This window comes from Glycine max, chromosome 6, assembly GCF_000004515.6.
Source record: "Glycine max cultivar Williams 82 chromosome 6, Glycine_max_v4.0, whole genome shotgun sequence".
NCBI lineage: Eukaryota > Viridiplantae > Streptophyta > Magnoliopsida > Fabales > Fabaceae > Glycine > Glycine max.
In genome coordinates this window covers 44,747,825-44,768,855 of record NC_038242.2, presented here as the reverse complement: position 1 = coordinate 44,768,855, position 21,031 = coordinate 44,747,825, and the positions used below count along the sequence as shown (strand labels likewise).

Sequence of the window (21,031 nt, the reverse complement as noted above, 5' to 3'; positions counted from 1 at the left end):
TTTATTAGTGTTAAAAAGAACTTTATCTTATACCTCATATTTAGATAGAAAATAATACGTCAAAAATTTTGAGTAGGAAAAACACAACCGGCACATGACCAAATTTATTTATTTATTTATTTTAAAAAGATAATTTAATAATCTTTTTTTAAAAAAAATAAATCTCACAAAATTTAAACAGGATAAAGCTAAAGTCAAATTATAAGTCTTTTTCCTTAATAAATAATATATATATATATATATATATATATATATATATATATATATATATATACCTCAAATATAAAAGGTTTTCATTTTTTTAAATGGTAACTCGATTTTTTTATATCATAATTGCCATTTAAAAAAATGAAAGCCTTTTATTTCTTGAAATTTTTTGTTTCTTCAATTAATTATTAATATTTATTTCGTACTCTAACATAGTATATCAAATAGAATGCAAGGTCGCTCTCCTAAATCATCGAGAGATACAACTCTACGTCCCAAAGGTAAAGAATAAACCTTTGTATTAATTTTTGTTTGTTTTGTTTTAAAGTTAACATATGTATTAGTTTGAGCGTTTCTGTATTTTTTATTTAAATTTATTTGGATTCTTTATTTGTTAGTAACTGTTTTCATTTCATCAATACTATGTATAATAAGTGTTGTCTCAAATGGAAGCACATAAGATTTATCCAAGGGATTCTTTCATATTTAAGGTATATCTATATCTATCTATCTATCTATCTATCTATCTATATAATTTCATAGTTTTATCTAGTTTAAATTTTGTGAGATTTGTTTTTTTTTTTAAAAAAAATAGTTGATTAAATTCTCTTTTTAAAATAAATAAAAAAGGTCTTGTGATTGGTTGTGTTTTTTCTACTCAAAATTCTCGAAATATTATTTTCAATCTAAATATGAGGTATATGATAAAAAAAATTAATTAAGGTTTGAGAAGGAAATGAAAATAATAAAAATATATATATATATTAAAAGAAAATTTAAAAAATATATTACATAAGCCTTAAATGAATAGGAACAATAAATTATAATTACAAACAACAACAACAACAACAACAACAATAATAATAATAATAATTAGTCACAATCTATTATTAACGCTCGGATATATTTGTTGTACTTTTAATACTTTCAGAGACTAAATTTTATATTTTCATATTTCAGGGACGCATTTGTCAGCGGAGTGAAAAGATAAAAAGTAAAAAAAAAATATTATGACAAATATGTCCCTATGCTGACAATCCCTGCATGGTGAGAATCATTTCAACGACAAATTTGTCCCTCCATGCCACGTAGACTATTTTACTAATGGTAATGGAAGGAAGTTAACGGCAGGACATATTTGTCGTACTTTTTACACTTTCAATGACTAAATTATGCATTTTCATTTTTCAGGGACGCATTTGTCAACAAATTACACATTAAGGGACAAAATTAGCTATTTACCCAAACAAATTTAAATATAAATTATAAGACTAAAAAAACTATTTATAGGGATAAAAGTATAAGAATAGTGAAATTATAATAACAAATGAATAATTGAACTTAATTTTTCTATTTTTTCAGACTTTATTTTAATTGTATTGGACCAATCAAACAATGTTCCAGAGTTCTTCTTGTTTTAGTCTTTGTTTTCTTTTTCTTAAAGAATTCAAATCTTTCAAACTAGTAGAAACCCCACATGTTAGAGCACATGGGATAGCGGTCTAGATAAAAAATCTGAAACATTCAATTTGTGCTATGTACACAAGACATGAAAAAAGAAGAAGAAAAATTATTGTGATACCATGTATCAAAATAAAAACCATTCTCTGTTCAATCTTCAATCTAGTTTTCAAAACATTGCATCAAATAATGTTGGGTAATGTCAGTTTTTGACCTATTGTTTTCTCATGAATCAAAATCTTTGAGACTAGTCAAGCCATCAAATGACAGAGGTTGGGCAATGGCTCTTTGGATCAAAATCTGAAACGTAACATTCTATTTTTTGAAGCACATAAAACTTGAAAACAGATTCTATTTCCAGTCTTTTTCTCCGAAGTCATCATAACTCATTTGTAACACATTCATAATATTTTTACTTTTATTATCTCTTAGCCTATCCAATGTACTTATCCACTGTGAAAAATTTTGACCAAACAATGATTTGCCTATTAATTTCTTCAATTGCCAAGAATTGGGCTTGAACATGTGATAGTTCATCTTGTGTCAACTTTTCATAATAATTCATAATATAGTTACATTTAAAAACATATATGCAAAATAACTAAACAAAATTGTCCCAATTCAATAGTTGGACACGGTAAACATTATTTATTCCATGTGTCCTTAATATGTGTTCATCCCTAGAAGTTATGATGATTATGCTCCCTCCATCTAGTCATTCATGTAATAGAGTCTCTCTACTCCAATTGTTCAACCTAACCAACATTATAAAAAATCATGAGTTATCTTTTATTTCGTAGCACAGTCATACTAAATATGTTCCCTTAGAAACATTGCAAAACTGTTTAGTTAGTATTGAGTTGCTGATGATTTGAAATCTCATTAATTAGTAGTTACGTTTATGAATGATTACATTAATTTGTAATTAAAACACCAAAATTAAAAGACAATTATAGAAATTAATAAATACAATGTAATTATTATTAATTATAAGAAAAAAACAATTTCTTTGGCCAAAACTCTAATGTTGCTTTCATTACTACTAAGTAGCTGATAATTTGAAATTGCATTTACTTATTATTTATATATATTGATGGTTATATTAACTCATAATCAATTAAAACATTTAATTTAATAAAGTTGCTGGTTATAAAAAAGTTATTAAACAATATAGTAATTAATATTAAATAATATGAACAACAACAGGACACTTTTTTTTTTTGCCAAACCCTAAAAATCTAGCCCTACGTGTCAGTTTAATTTGTAGTCCTTCAAAAATCTGTAGAGATCTTACATTTTTTTATTATCCATTTTTCAATTTAATAAAACATTTGCTCTTCAAAGTGCCTTATAATTTGTTTCTCTGAAACACCTTATTTGATTCAATTAAAGTTACTCAGATATCTTTATTATAGACTTAGAGCTTTCTTTGGGCTTTTAATTCACTTTACTTTTTATATTTTCATATTCAAAAAGAAAAGAACAAAAAAAATACTCATTAATGTAATTCAAATATTTGCATAGAATTTATATTATAACATACCTTTTAATCGTCCTTAATATAAATAATTCATTTATTTACCCGCGCATGCGCGGGTTTATAATTCTAGATCCTTTTCAGGCGCCCAATGATGATGCCCATATATCACAAAGACGTTGTATGTCCTTAATTATTGAGTGAGATGAAGAAGGGGTGCATTGGATGACAGTTTCACAAGGAGAAACATTAATTTCTCCCACTTAGCTTTCCTCAGACTTGAATCAGTTCATTGACAGAGTGAATACAAATTATTTAAACAAGATTATCTACTTTTAGAAAAAAGTGATTTGCTTATTCACAAAAAAGGGAAACCGATTTGTTTTTCGATAAAAATAGTTGATCCATTAGTATGCATTTTATTCATACACTTCAAATCTATTAATATCAATTTCAAATAATTTGTAATGAGTTTAATGGTTGGTCATCAAAAACTCTGCACTAGCAAGTAAAGAACCAGACAGATCATCATATCTGAAAAGGCCAGGTCCAAGGTAATTACAAAAGCAAGAATTTTTAGTGTATATTTTTATGTTGACACTAGTTCCAGATAATTGAACATGTCCAATTTACCAAGAAAGGTGATAGATCCTTCCTTCGAGAGTAGGGAACCTCCAGAATAAGAGAAGGAAGGGACATAAAATAAGTCTCAATTCATTGCTTGCTTTCAGTATTGATGCAGTATTGCAGTACATGTATATAACAGATAAGAGAAGGAGATGTGCATCCTTTTTGCTTTGATTGTTGCAAATCATGCATCCATATTCAACAATGTCTCCAGTTCTTCACTATGATGGAAGTGTAGCTGAATTGCAGTTGCTACTTGTCATCTTCAATTGTAAAAAACTTCCGCTTCCTAGACACCTAGCATTCGGTGTGCATCATTGTTAATTGTGATGGATGCAGATCCTTTTCATATACCCAACGATACCCGCAGTTCTTCACCTTAACATCAAAACCTTTCTGGTCCCTTATTTCAAATTCCCATTTCACGTCACCAGGGTTAGGTGTGTTCCAGGAACATGTTTTAAAGAATTGTGCCAGAGTGAAAAAGAATAGCCCCAGATGATCTAAATTGTCCGTGATTAAGTCCCCCTCAAGAACTACTGGAACATTAGCAGGGAAAACTCCATTTGTTTTTGGAGGACTCATCACTGAAAAATTTCTCCTTTGGTGACCAGCAGAGAATACTGCACAACAGACAACTCCAATGCAATTATTGTCACGCTGCACAATGGAAGATGGGTCTATGCTTATTAAACTGCCCTCATGCCGGTTGTTGAACCAACTTGGTATTTCACTTCCAGGAATAATAACTTCAATTCTTGGAACCACCAGATGGAACTCAAGTAGTTTGTATTGGTGGCATTCCTGGTACAACAGACACAGCTATATGTTAGTTCCTGATTCCCACAGAGAAAAAGAAATGGGACGAGGAAAGAAGGTGCTCGCATACCTGAATAACTTTTATCATCCATGAAATAGTCTTTCTGGCACAGTGTTCCCTCTCAACTAATTTTGGGCAGTTGAAAATATATAATCCTGCTACTCTTCCCCAAGGTAGAGGTTCTATAACTGGCCATGGTGGCATGTAAGCTTTTGACAGCAGGTCAACTCGTAAAGGGAGCTCAGGCAAATCTTTCAACTTCTTGCAGTGCTGTAAGTTTAAATGGAACAGTCTGCGAAGCTCCTTGAGGTTGGGAAGGGTAGCAAAATTGTTTCCACTTACATTTAAGGTTTCTAAGCAAGGTAAGTCTCCAATAGCATCATGGATTTGAAGTAAATTGCAGAAACTTATATCACATTGACGCATACAGGGAGGAAACCAGCAATGAATAGAATGTAAAGGTCCAATATTATTCAATTTTGAACAGCCGGAGAGATTCAGACATTCGAGAGAACTGAGGCTCAATATGTAGTTCGGTAAGCTTACAAGACTTTTGCAGTCTTTCAAATTCAAAAAAGTAAGCTTTTTTAGAAGACCAATCGATGGATTGATGTGGCTCAGTTGTATGCATCCCCCAAGATTTAGGCATTGAAGAATGTGGCCCTCTCCAAAATTTGGTAACTTGACAAGTCCCTTGCAATTTTCCAGAATCACAGAAGTGAGCTTTCTTAGATGACTAATGGATGAGCCAATATGTTTGAGTTGTATACATCCTTCAAGATTTAGCCGTTCAAGGTTTAGGGCCTCTCCAAAATTTGGCATCTTGATTAGATTTTTGGAGTAAGAGAGATCAACACGTCTCAGACAGGGCAGACACTATAATGAAGGACCAATAGTAGGGACAAAATTAACAGTGATGCTTTTACTTTAGTTAGTCAAACATACAGAAAATCCCATGAGAGAGTTTGTCTTTTTAATAGATCATTTAAATAAATAAAACTGTAAATAGAATAATAAGAAAGATTACCTTTTTACCTTCCCATAGTATTTTTATGTTGCTTTTAGGTAGGATCAACTCAACAAGGTTCACCGGCTGAAAACTTGGGGGCAAACACACAAAAGGATATTTATGCCAAATAAAATATCCTAATTCTCCGGAAAGATATTTGAGACTTCGAACAATTCACATTCTGAAGTGAGAGAAACTCTAGGTGATTCAATTTTGATAGAGCATCAACTCTCATTGTTGTTTCAAAAAGACATCCGTGTTTTATCTTCAACAACTATGGCTTTCAAATGTTTTGCTTCCTACAACATTGCAAACAAGAAAGAAAATATTAGATCTTTTGAAGTAAATACAAATTCCAGAAAAAAATGGAGCAACCTAAGATTTATACATTAAAAAATTAATTATACCATATTGTCCGACATAACTTTGTAGAGATTTTCACAATCCCATAGTCTACTCCACTTTCTTGGCTCTTTAGGTGATTTTTCTCTAACAATACACTTGCCTAAATCTCTCAGCAAGCTATGCATATGAATTACCCCGTGACTAATTGTTATGAGTGATTTTTCAACAAGAATTTGGAGGCCAATTTCAGGATAAAATCCACGAAAATCTAGGATTTCCTTCACATAATCCTCAGAATCTTGACCGAAGAAGCAAGCAATATCTAAAAATATTTCATTATCTTTTTCTTCCAGATCATCATAACTTGTTCGCAACACGTCCATAATATCCTTACTTTTAATTTCACTTAACCTAACCAATGCACTTTTCCACTGAGAAACATTTCGACCAACCAAAGATTTGCCCATTACTTCAATTGTCAAGGGATGACCTTGAGCATGTGATAGTACATCATGTGTCAACATTTCATAACCACTCATAATATAGTCACATCTGAAAGCATTTTTGCAAAATAACTGAACAACATTGTCTTGATTCAACGGCTGGACTTGGTAAACATGATGTACTCCATGTGTCATTAATATGTGTTCATTCCTAGAAATTATAATGATTTTGCTCCCTTCACCAAGACATTCACATAATAGAGTCTCTATACCCCCTGTAAACATACATAGTTGTTCATCCTGATTAACATTATCAAGAACTATAAGTCCTCATTTATTGCATAGCATAGTCCATATCAAATATGTTCCCACAGAAGCATTGCAAATCTCTAGATTTTCATCATTTAAAAATTGAGAAAGTAATTCTTTTTGTAGACCTAGTGAACCAGAAAGTTGATAAATTTTGTTTAGATCATCAACAAAACAATGAAAATCATATCGATCAGCTATTTTTTCGTATAAAGCACGGGCAAGAGTCGTCTTTCCTATTCCCTTCATTCCACTAATTCCGACAACTCGAACATCACTAACCGACTCCAATGCTAAACACTTTTCTAATTCTTCAACACAAGAATTCCATCCCAACCATATTACCATTTGGAAGATTTTGAAATTTGGGACCCAATATATATTTTATTTTTTGAACAATTTCTTTAATCATTGCATGTTGTGACCTGAAAATTTAAAGAAAATGAAGAATGACAAAGTATCAGAACCACAACATAATGTATATATGTACAGGGCAAGAGAATTTCAGAGATTTTAAACACCATTTGCATTAAACATGTATAAATTTAGAGTCAATTTGCAAGTTACGTCCTCAACTTCTATGAACTCTACTTTAGAAAGCGATAGTGAGTTTGATAAAAACAAGCTGACTAAGAAATGATGAAATGTATGCACATGGATATAATATGACTGACTGCATATAAATATGTACTTACTTATTTCTGATATCCCAGCCAGAGTTATTGGCCACTTGTGTCAGAGCTTCTCTCCATCTCTGCACTTCCTCCATCTTCTCTTTATCTTCTCTGAATCATTCTTCGTGTTTTGCGAAGGCTATCCCATAATAACCACTCTGTTTCCGCACCTCCGATGGATCAACATCATAGAAAATTGGAATAACACGACTTGGGGATGCTTCATCAGTGCAGTTGCAGATGTGTGCAAGTTCACGCAAGCGCCAAGTTGAGGAAGCAGAGTTCTTAGAGAAGACCACAACGAAAAGGCGAGACCCATGAATGGCCTGTAGCAGCTTGGGTGCTATGGATTCGCCTTTCTGAAGATGTGTATCATCTTTGAAGGCATGAATGCCATTTTGAGAGAGAGCATCAAAGAGAAAAGCAGTGAAGTTGTTGGGTGTGTCTACACCGCAGAAGCTCACAAACACGTCATATGTCGGTCTCGTGGGAGATGAAAAAGAGCTAAAAATTTGGGAGACTCCATCTATATCATCATTTGGGCAACTTTTGGAATCCAATTCATAATTTATTGTTTCGACAATTTGTTCAATCTCTGCGTATAGTGCCCTAAAATTTAATGAAAATAAAGACTGTCAAATCATCTCTAAAGAAAACCGAAACATATGTACATGTACAGAACAAGATAATAGCATAATACCTTTTCACTTTAAAAATACTATTTTGCATTAGACATGCATGTATAAATTTGAGTTAATTTTCATTTTACTTCGTTACCCTCTCTCAACTTTAGTTTAGAAAGGGATTTTAAATTCGTGAAAACCACATGACTAAGAAAATGATGAAATATTTGAACACCATATAACTAAGAGCTTCTATATCTAACAAATTAAGATCTATTATGAAAAGTGAGAGGATTACTTATTTCTGATATCCCAACCACTTTTGAAATTAGCCACTTGTTTCAGAGCTTCTCTCCATCTATGAACTTCTTTCATCTTCTTGCTATCTTCTACGAATCTTTCTTCATGTTCCACAAATGCTTTCTCATAACATCCACTCTGTTTACGCACCTCCAATGGATCAACATCATAAAAAATAGGCAGAACTGGTCTTCGTGATGTTTCAATACAGTAGCAGATGTGTGCAAGTTCACCCAAACACCAATTAGAGGAAGCATAGTTCTTTGAGAAGACCACAATGAAAATTCGAGACCCTTCAATAGCTTCCCGCAGCTCGGGTTCTATGAATTCACCTTTCTTGAGATTTTCATCATCTTTGAAGGCATTAATGCCTTTTCTACGGAGAGCTTGTAAAAGAAAAGCAGTAAAGTTGTTGCCTGTGTCTTCACCGCGGAAGCTCACAAACACATCATATTTCTTTATGGCGTCAGATGAAGAAGAGCTGACTGAACATTTGAGAGAACCGAAATAGTTCATCATTTGGATGACTTGAAAATTTGATACGCAGTATACCACATGCCTCTCGTACAATATTTTCAATCTCTGTGCATTGATTCCTGAAAATTTAATTAAAGAAGTTCCAGAATGCCAAATCATCAGCAAGCGAACAAAAACAGACTGTGTAGATATATTAATGTATGAGAAGATAATAGCAGAGTGGGTTTTCATTTTTAAACTACTATTTGTATTATCCTATCGTTTTCTAAACACGAGAAAACTACGTGAATAAGAAATCATGAAATATAGATGCAGATGGATATAATTGAATGCTTATATACTTAATAAACGAAGATCCAACATGAAATGAGAGAGGATTACTTACTTATTTCGGATATCCGAACCAATGATACCGGCCACACTTTCGAGATCTTTTCTCCATTTTTGCACTTCTTCCATCTTCACTTTATCTTCTTGAAACCTTTTTTCATGTTGGGATAAGGCTTCATCATAAAATCCACTCTGCTTTCGCACATGTGAAGGATCAACATCATAAAAAATAGGCAGAACACGTCTTGATGATGCTTCAATGCAATTGCAGATCTTTGCCAGTTCCTGCAAGCACAAAGTTGAGGAAGCATAGTTCTTAGAGAAGACCACGATGAAAAGGCGAGACTCTTCTATGGGTATGGATTCGGCTTTCCTGAGATCTGCATCATCGTTGTTGGTCTGAATGCCATGTAGATGGAGAGCTTGAAAAAGAAAACCAGTGAAGTTGTTGCCAGTGTCTTCACTGCAGAAGCTCACAAACACGTCGTATATCACCATGGACTGATATGAAGAATAGGGGCACTAAGTTATGGAGTTAGAAGGAATTGCAATTGGCAAAAGTAGAAGCAAAACTTGTTCACAAGTATAATAAATCAACCAAGTCTTGGTCGCGGGAAGCCAGGAAATCCTAGGGAACCTTCTTCCTTTTCTTCCTAGGAAGCTTCTATGATGGTTCGATTTTCTGAGTTGGAATAAAGCAAAATAAAATAAAATAAACAGTAAAACAAGATAAAATTCACATTTTTATGCTTTTATTTTAATTCAAATCTTTTAACTCAATTCACTTTATTTTTTTCGTTTCTTTTCACTGTATCTCATAAGCTACTTCCACTCTTTTCACATACATTCAGAAGAAATTAAGTTGCAACTTTCGCTGTACGTAACAACTCCATGACCTTTGGTAAATTTATTTAGTATGCTAAATATGAATTTAATATATTAGTTATTATAAATTAATTTAAATTATTATTTATCATTCAAATTTAGTTTAAAAAATAAAACAATTTTTAGCATTATTTATGTATACTATTTTTAAAATGTTATTATTTCATGTCTAATTAATAAGGACCTACACATATTAAATGTCATTATTTTAAAACTTTGTATTTGAAATAAAAAAGAATCGAATGAATAAATTATTAAAATAATTTATTTCTCCATGACCCAAGTCATATTTTAGTATTACTACAATTGAAATTGTTATTCCTTTTTTCATGATTAATTACTCCTTGAAAAATATTTTTACTTTAATTTATTTCAACAGTGTTTAGAGTAGATATATAATATTGATAGGTTTGATCGACATTAAACACCGATGGAACATGCCAAGATGACACCTCCTATTACACAAGAAAAAAACACACAAGATGTCACCCATGATGACATCTCGTACTTCCTAGTGATAAAAATACTCATCTTGACAAATTTTTTCTTGACTAACCCATTATGATAATTAATTTTTGTTTTTAACCCATTTTAGTAAAATAGTTCATGTAACGACTGATAACTATTATGTATGGGTATGTTTTGGATTAAATTATAAAAGAATTGTTAATTTTTTTTCTCTTATTTCTTACTTTTTATGTGAATAATTGAAAATTTAATATCATTTAAGTTTTTGTGCATAAAATATTAAAAGTTGATGAATTTATGATGTTTAGTGAATAATTGGCATAGAAAAAATAAAGTAAAGCTCAAAAGAGCAAATTGAAGATATGAAAGCAAAGACTAGAAGAAGGAAAAACACTCATTAGGAGTTATTCATTCACTTTATTCCTTTTCTTATCTATTTCATCCCTTTTCCTTTCATAATCCTCTTGCAATTGTAAGCCCTCCTATGATAATGAGAGGCTAAATTCCATTTGTTGGGAACGTGATAGTCAACTATTCTTGATGTAATTTCTCTCTCTATCTATTTAATATTGTTACCTTTTGCATTATTTTTTCCTATGCTTTATTTTATTGTTTATGGTTTATCACTCATTTACATGGTAAGTTTTAGGGTAACGTTAGAAAGCGTTATTTTCTAAAAGAATTGGGAAAGGGTGTTTAAATAACTTCATCACTAGGGATAGGTTGATTTTACTTAGCCTATTATACATTTTTATTCTTATGCAAGTGTAAATTAGAATAATTATTAATAGAGAAAAATCATTAATATGACATCAAAGAGTAGTTTTGGTAGCCTAAGTTCTCAACATTGTCATATGAATTTAATTTCTATAATATTGACTTTTCTTATCTTTTCTATTTTTAATTAATTAATTTAAATTCATGTTTAATTTCTTCTCATGTTTATTTTAATTTACTATTTTCCCACAACCTTTTCAAATCAATATCTTTAAATTATTTTATTAATTAAATATTCATTTATCTAAGTACAAATAAAGTCTTCATGGATTTAACATTCGGTCTTTTGTTTTACCTTTACTAATTGTAACAATTTGATGCACTTGTCGATCAATAGTTCAACAACAACCCCAAATGTCATTACATGGAACACTAAGACTTTGATGCAGAAAGATTAATTTTTAGTCTTTTTAAAACTCTTGTATTAATTTAATTAATGAAAATGCATGCAATTTTTCCTTCTTTATTTTCATGAATACAAGTATGTCATATAAACTTCACCCGTAAAACATAAAGGTATATGTGCCCCAAGACACTACATCATCGATTATCATAAATAAATCTCCAAACAAAATTCAATGGTCCAATTTAGGGAATAAATACAATATAGATCCATGAAGATATATATAAATCTTAAGTTGGCCCCATCAAGACAAAACATGAATAAATGACAAACGGTCGAATCTCGCCCCTAAGTCCACCATCATGGCCACATCAACTAGGAGTGGCATGCTCCCCAGAAATTACATCATAATATACTCTCGTATCAATGACACAATATCATCACAATTCAATAGAAAAATGCAAGGGTAAACTTATTTTAAACGGAAAATATATATATATATATATATATATATATATATATATATATATATATATATATATATATATAATATATATATATATAAAAGAAATATAAAGATCAATATATTAAAAGAGATATAAAAATCCCCTATATATTTTCCAAGATCCATGTTCTAATACAACTCCTCAAGTAACACAACATTCTCAAGTCATAATTATCAATGAACATGTCTTACTATCATGTTATGTCATGTTGACTTCTTACTTCCAAAAGATTTCATCTTTTGAGCAATTAACCCAAGTATATCCCTTAATATAGTTGTACTCTATGATTTGACCATTTGGGGAGACTTGAATTAACCCTACGGAAGAAGTGTGATTTTATTGAAAATAGATGAGCGTGGATAGTGGCTTACCTCAGTAAGATTTGTAAAAACCTTAACTTATCTACAGATTCATCCATCCATCTATTCTATAAATCCATTCCGTGTTAGCCACCTTTACAACCACTGACAGGTTGAGGGTCTCCCCAACACCCCCAACTTTGCATATTCACATGCAATGTCATTCATCAATGCATTTATGTTATGATCATTCAAATCAATATCATACGTCATCATAAATTCATTCACCAATCCCAACATCATAAGAGGTTGTAACATCATAGATTCATTATTCATACATTCGTCACACTCAGGAACCCGCATATAGTTCGATAAGAATAGCAAAACATTCCAACACCTTAATTGAAATCTTGCAAACAACTCACCAAAAACTCATATGAATGAAAATCTCATTATCTCACCATAAAGTCAACTCTAAGGATAAAATAACATCATTTCAACCACATCTCATATCATCATAAATTCATTAAGATCTCAAAATAATTAATTTATGCAAGGAAAACAAACATTAATTACATCCATATCAAAACTAGTTATTAGACTCAAAGTCGATCACTAGACTCAAAATTCGACATTAGACATGAAAATGGTCATTGGACACGAATTTTGCAGAATTTTATAATTTTCTGCAAAATTGTCTCTCATGACTTCCAAATCATCCTAGAACAAACTCAAATTATTTTCCATCAATTCCAAATACATAGACAACAACAAAACACTTTATTAATAGAAACTTTTAATCAATATTCATCAAATAAGCAACAATTCAAATTTTAAAACTCAAAATCTCAAATGCTCAAACTTTCATTTTTAGCAACATGATTCGTTTTCTAGTAATCTTAAAACCAATTCACAATAACCTAAGCATAGAAAAGGATAAATCTTCCCTTACCACTATAGGAAGGAGAAAGAAGCTCTCTTTTTGCACAACACCAAAGTTCAATGTTCTCTAATGATGGTTCTTGGAGAGGAGAGAATTGTGAAGAGATCGAAGTGTGTTGAGGGAGAGAGTTTCATCATAATAGAGGTTTTTCACACCTAAACCTTATTATACACACCAACCCCTCCAATCATAAACTAAAGTCCATCCTTTTAAGCTCAAAACACTAAAACTCACTAACCACATACAATCAAATTACCAAATTTATTAATTAATTCATTCAAGTACTTAAACTAAATTTGATTTCTCTTAAAATTTAATAATCACTTTAACAAACAAATTACAAAAACACGTTATATTACTCAATTGTCCTCCTTCAAGCACCGTACCCCATGCATTGCATGGTGCTACTGTCACACCTTATTATGCTTCACTTTTAACTTTTATCTCTTTTCACTTTAACCTCTCCCATTTAATCTTCTCTCATGCTTGTCCCACTTCATTAATATACACATTCACAAAAAAAAATATACAAGAGAAATTTTATACTTTATTCTATTATTCTATAGGATCCACTCTTACACTTTATTTTAATTCAAAAATTTATTTTATATTTTTATCCTATAAACCAAACACACAAGAGCATCAAGTTGAGAAAGGATAGTTTTTTGAGAAGACAACAACGAAAATACAAGACCCTTCAATGGTCTGTAGCAGCTCAGGTGCTATGGATTCGCCTTTCTGAAGATGTGTGTCTTCTTTGAAGGCATCAATCCAATTTCTACGGAGAGCTTGAAAGAGAAAAGCAGTGAAGTTGTTGCACGTGTCTTCACTGCGGAAGCTGACAAACACGCTATATGTCGTTCAGGTCGCATGAGATACAGAAGAACTGCACCGGATGATGAATATATAAACCATTGCAAAAGCTGTGAAGGTGCAAAGGAAGGTCAATGGTTTCCTCCCACTTTCCATTTGTTGGGGTCCACTGAAACTCTATCACTTATTAAATATGTAACTTGGCTGTTAGCTCATCGGAGTTGTCGTGAGATACGCATCAAGGTTCATTATCATCAATTAAAGTTGTCAAAGAAAGTTCATAGATTATTAGAAGGATCAAGTCAAAAGTAATAATTTTACGGATGAAATTATTAGTTTATTTAAGAAAGATAGATATTGAAAGAAATGTATTTTAAAAGGCAATATTAAACATTTTTTGTTACACCATTTACTTAATCCTTATCTTTGTCTCAATTTTAAATTTCAGGAGAAAAGATCCTCTCGATTATTTTTCTTTACGTTTCTCAAATTTTAGTGCTTACACGTACAAATAAGTTTTGTGCCTAATGCTAACATTAGAGAAAACTTTTTAATAGTGTAAAATTTCAACAAAAACTTTCTAGCAGTTAACTAATTAAAACTTAACTAAAACTTAAAATAGGACAATTACCTAGACATGACAAGTAACTTATACTTCCTAAACACTATTGGTCCACCAAGCACTTGTTATTTTTATAAGTTATTAATATTTTCATTTTAAAAATGAAAATTGGAACCTAGTCACTGTATAAGTCGTATTAAGAGTAAATGTTAAATAAACTAATTATCTTAGAATGAAAAATGCTACATCTTAAAATTTACTTTCATTAAGCTTATATAAATATATATAGGTTAAGAATGTGGACAATACCTCGGCAGGAGCGGAAGATGATGCTTGTTGCATTGAGGAACTACCACGGTAAGCAAAACCAGCTTCTTGTCAAATAATCAGCACTATAATTTTTTTAGAGTGCGTACATAGACTCTAAAATTTCCAAATGAAGGAGTTAAAATATTAACATCCATTTATGCAAATGCAGGTGTACAAAAAGTACATATCAATGCTCGCCTCAAAGGTATAAATCCTGGACACCCATTTTCAATATCTGCTCTTGTTCCTCGAAAAACAAAACTCATGGCTCTCTATATTTGAAAACTTCATAAAAAATTCACAGGTTGACTAGAGACTTTACCAAAATCAACAACTAAAGCCTTTCAATATTCTGAGATATCAAATAAAATCATAGTCAGTAGACAAGAAATCAATAACGGATAAATGCTTGAGTATGAAGCTCAATTGGATACAAAGAGGGAAAATTGGATAAATTTCCAAGAATACAATATAATTATATAAAGAGACTGAATCCAACAAACCAAAATGGATACAAAGACAGTATCCAGCATACCACATTCAAAGCCTACCGGTATCATCCCTAACATCATCCAATACTGTAATATATTATCACTCATATCCAAAAAGCATAAATTCAACAGATCAAATTACATTAAAGAAAATAATAATAATAATAATAATAATAATAACTCACTTATTCACTTTGATCCAGGTAACATTATTTATTGTCTCCTTCTTCTCATCTAGATCTTCAATCACCTTGAAAATTACCTCAATTATGTTTTCTTTGACATTAAATCAGTGTATTCATCTTCAGCCTTCTCAAACATTGCCATCACTTTCTTGTTCACCCTTTTCTCAAGAATATATATATATATAGTATTCAAATTTAACAACATAATATATACCTATATAAGAAACTTAGTTAAAATCACAATAAAATCAGATAGCCTTTATAAAATTAACTAATATCAAAGTATATTTTCGAAAATTTTAAATTTTCATCGCACACATATATTGTTAAGCAAAGAGAGAGATAGACAAAGAAATAAAAAAAATGTTACATAAGACAAATTAAAAAGTTAAATGACAAGCAAGAAATAATGTCCGGATAAATAAAAGAGTTTCATTAAGTCTATAACATAGTATGAACTAGATTACTGCACTTCATTCCTAGACATCCAGATTTCTAGCTTGCTCTACAAAGTTCTCCCAATGCTAAAAATCTTAACTGCACATACAAATAGGTGATTAAGCCACAAATATGTAAAATAAGCATAGATAGAAGCAATGAACACATATAGATAGCATTAAATAGATAGTAAAAGAGTGTTACATCAAGATTTCAGTAGAACTCCCCAACCAAGAAGCTTAGCCTTCCATTACAAGCAATATAATCTCTCAATACAAGGAAGGAATAGTTTTTAGTGAACAAAAATGGCTAAGGATGATTAAGGATGTCTCCTACAACCTCTAAACCCTAGACTTCACTACTCTAACCTAAGCTCTCTCAACTGCTTCCTTTCTGTCTTCTCAGCTTCCTCTCGTGCGCTCTTTCTCCCTCTCCCTTTTAATTCCATCAACTTCAGTGTTTTAAAGGCTCTTGGACCTTTCAGCTTTCGAAGGCTCGTTTAGCAAGATTGGCTTGCTAAGCTAGAGTGAGTGAATTTTGGCTTAGCAAGACTAGGTGCGCTGAGTGCGAGAAGAGACAATGACCTCGCTGGGTGGGTTGGCTGCGCACTGGGCGAGTACATCTCAGACTGATCCTTGTAACATCCCAATTTTTCGTAAATAAATTTAAAAAGCTTTTTAGAAAAAAAATAAATAAATAAATAAATATAGAGCAAATAATAGGCTGAGTACCCTAGGTATAAATAGTTATGTTAAGTCAGCTGCCTCCTTTTGGCCTCATTTTCGTTTTTCCCCTTCTCCTCTCAAAACCCTTTCTTTTTCCCGCAGCCCATCAAACCAGTCTCAGAAAAACGACGATCTCGAACCCGTTCACCGTTGGATCGTTGTAAAATTTGAGTATCATGTTCGCAACACAATTCCGAGCATTCTCACCGTTGGGAATTTCGATATCATGTCTGAACTGAGAGAAACACCCTTCGCATTGTAGCCTTTTTCTTTCCCGCAGAAACCCAGAGCTGTCTTGGTAAAACTACGATCCCGGGTTCGTTAACCGTTGGATTATTGTGAAATTTGGATATGTTGTTCGAAATTCAATTCCGCATGCTTCCACCGTTGGGATTTGCGAGACAATATTCGTGGAGGGAGAAAAAGGAATCGCATGAAGACAGCACAAGTGGAGGTTTCAATCTCTTCTCCGTCTCTCTGACGTTTGAGAATTCTATCGGAGCAGTCGGATGAATAATTGAAAGAATTTCCGGGAACCGCTAGAGATGTTGCTATCGCTGGCTGAAGACACGTGAGCCCGCTTAGAGGTAAGGGATGAGTTATTCACAGTTGGGGATTAGTGAGAACATGTGTAGGGATCCTTAGAGGATTAAATTGGAGTTTTATTTTGAGATGTTTATTAAATTGCAATTTTTCCTTTATGATTATAAATAAAATATTGATGTTCTAATGAAAATTGCTTGATAAATTGTGCTCTTGATATTTGTATATTTCGACCTATGATTTTGATATAATTGTGTAATATTAGTTAAGGGATTTTAGTCCTAATAATGTGGTAGTGTTTTATATAAATTGTTATATTGAGGATATGAAATGATGATTCAAATTGTGAGTATGTGATGAATTGTAGAAGAATATGTTGCTTTGAGATTATAATATTGTTATTGAGATTGAGTATAAGTGTAAAGTTGAACATGTGTTAATTTGTGAGATACGTGTAAACATGTGATGGTGGATTGTCACACTATGAGAAGTGAAATTGTGAATGAGTTCTAGTTGTGGATAAGTGTGTAGTTAACACTTGATGTGAAATTACTTGTGTTGTAAGCTATGAATTGTACAATAACCCGACCAGTGTAATCTTGAGAAAAGCGTTGATGCGCAGTGTTAAAGAGAAAATGTAGGTTTCCTATTTAGGAGCCAGTGTTAAATCATAGTGCGATTGTGTTGAACGTGTTTAAAACACGAGTGTAAGGTCGTGGGTATTGTATAATTCATGAGCAGTGTCTGCATGCAAAAAAATTATTTTAGGGGTTGGACCTGAATCAGGAGGGAGAGGCCCTAACGGACTCTTCGGAGTGTAGGCCTTGGGGGTCACCGGGTTTGAGTGCTCCTTTAAGCCTATGCTGATCTCATATGGTTGAAGCATTCTCGCAAAACATCGTGACCCTGACTGGTCTCCCTATGATCTTACTTAGTGAGAGTGACCTGACAAACCCATTGTGTGGTGTGTCTTGTTATGTACTCCTAAGCGCCCCAGGGTGGTTTTTCACTGACATGGTACCACATTGCATATAGAATTGAGTCTTAGCATAACTATTGCATATGCTTGCTAATTGATGTGTTATTATATCTTGATCAAAGTGTGGGATTCTTGTGTAATGTGATTGATAATTGAAAAGTGAATTTTGAATGATGAAGTGGTGAAGTTACGTGAGCTATGTTTAAGCAAGTGGTATCTCTTTTATATAATATGTATATTTAATTGTCTTATTTCTCTATTAGCTAGGAATGTGATAACTCACTCCCTGTGTGTTGTTGTGTTTGGATCCTGTGATGATCTTGAACTTGTGTTCGGGGGAGCAGATGAATAGGTGGATGACTATGAAGAACCTCATGCTAGAGGACACGGGAACACCACGCTCTGATAGGATGTGACATTAGGATATAGGTTCTATATTAATTGTATGAGACTTATATGATTTTCTTTGAGTCGAGATGACTTTATTATTTATTTGGACAAGTTTGAATATGATGTAGAAGAAAGTGAATGTGAGCCTTTTATCCATTTGAAAAGCTTGTATTTAAAAATGTTTTAAAAATACTTTTAATTAATATTTGAATTTTTATTCCTTTATTAATATATATGTGAAGGGTAGAGGGTGTCACAATCCTCTTCTAGGGTTTCCTAACTCATTAAGCGAGCTGTATGCCTCGCTAAGCAGATGTCACTCGCTGAGCGAGTCATCAGCTACTTGAACTTTCTCCTCTTTGGTCTAAAACTGAGTTGGATTCAACATTAATTCACAAAATGGAAGTATCTACTCTATAAAATTACACTAAATAGAAAAAAAAAATATGAACAAGTCCTAACAAAAGAACCATAAATTGGAGGTAACGTGTTATTTCCTTGCAAATATTCAATATAAAATTACTTATGAATAGCAACTAACACTTATAAGGTTGCATCTCTCATTTTGAGCCAAATTTTATGAAGATTGAGTTTTCCAGAAACCAAAATTCTTTCAATGTTTGTCACTTATATGAATATAGTAAGAAATTGTAGCAGCAAGCATTTAAGTATATTGAATGGTTGTTAACTGATTGACAAGTGTACCAATTTTGTGACAAGTAGTAAAGTAAACGAAAGTCCGAGTGTCAAATCCACATAGACTTTATTTGTACTTTTGTTGGCAAATTCCCAATTTTTAAGCAATGGAAGAAGAGAGGAAAAGAAGACAGAGACAATAAATTGTAAAGGTGAAATTGCAAATAACGAATGAGAAGGGTAAAGAGGAATACAATTGGAAAATTAAATGATTGCTTTTAATGTCAAAGATGAATGCAAATTATGATAATGTTGGGCTCTAATAGGCCAAAACTACTTATAATATAATGTAATTAATTTTCTTTAATTAATGAGCCCCTTGCTTTCACCCGCATCTACTGAATTACCCTATCTTTGATTTTCCGAACAAAGGGCCTAATTTATTTATGCTTTTGCCCTAATTTTTTTGATGAGATAAGGTAACCACAACTGCATTAAGAGAAGAGGTGCAAAAGTATATGGGCAAAATAAATATCAATCTATTTCTAGAAGTGAATTTTATTAAGATACCCTTCCCCAGTTCTTTATAAAATAAACATTTTTAATGCATAACCTTCCAAACAGTATATGGGTAATCAGACCATAATAACAAATAAGCACAGAGAAGAATAATGGAAATAGAATTACATTTCAAGTGTTTTGGCCTCCAAGTACCCAATAGTGGGGATTTAGCCTCTCATGATCATGAGAGACTTTACACTCCAGGGGTTAATGAAAGAAGGTGATAAATGAATAATACAAGAAGAGGGGAACAACTAAGGAAGAGAGGTTTCTCCTAAGGGAGAGACTCAAGTTTTGGATTTCTGCATTGGAAAGCTTTGAGAGTCAATGTGTCTTTTCCGTCAGCTTTCTACTCCTTTTATAGGCTTAAGGTAATTTACTTTTCACGCTGACTGTATGCTGAGCGTGCATCTGTGCGCTAAGCGTGTACTGGACTTTTCTTTGTAGGCCTTCTCGCGCTAAGCCAGATCTGCGCCCTAAGCGAGTACACGTGCTAAGCAAGACCTACGCGCCAAGTGAGATGTGTGTTGGGCCTACAGTGTGCGTTAAGCAAACTGTCTTCTTTTTCTTCTTCAATTTTTCGTCAAATTTCTTCTAAATCACTTGAAATCTTCTTTTCAATTCTGCTAATCAAAATTGTAAGAGATGTTAATTTCTTCATTATTTCATTACAAACAATAGTAAACTAAGGAAATTACACTCATTTACGGCCAAAATTGACTATCAAATTAACTTATATTTTGCGGTTATCAATGGTATCCACATCAAGATATTAAAATTGAGTACTGAAACAACTAGAAAATGATTAGTGTTTAGGTAAGAAAGAGGGAGAAGACAGACTCAAAATAAAAGGATACCAAATTGCTAGGGTATATCATGATGCAACACAAAAAAAAAAAAAACAGAACATTAAACCCCATTAGTGATAGTACTAGACTCAAAGTATTAATCATTAAGAAATAATATAAAATATAGAATTTACTACATAAAAATCATGTGAATAAAGATATTCAAATATACACTAGGACCAAACATTCTAACATAAACATAAAATTTGAACAATTACAATGCATTTG

The 21,031-nt window shown here is 32.1% G+C and overlaps 1 protein-coding gene and 1 pseudogene across 1 annotated transcript; both read right to left on the bottom strand.

The window, feature by feature from the left end:
• Positions 1-3,678: 3,678 nt before the first annotated feature.
• On the bottom strand, positions 3,679-9,300 carry LOC100816303 (TMV resistance protein N-like; annotated as a pseudogene).
• LOC102659638 (TMV resistance protein N-like) lies at positions 9,154-9,600 on the bottom strand. The gene has a single exon (XM_006582677.4). It carries the CDS (start codon positions 9,598-9,600, stop codon positions 9,154-9,156), a length of 447 nt encoding a protein of 148 aa, XP_006582740.1.
• Between the last annotated feature and the right edge of the window lie 11,431 nt (positions 9,601-21,031).

Bases quoted from the DNA above. Each gene is read 5' to 3' on its own strand.
- LOC102659638 (XM_006582677.4), bottom strand. From the start codon at position 9,600: ATGGTGATATACGACGTGTTTGTGAGCTTCTGCAGTGAAGACACTGGC.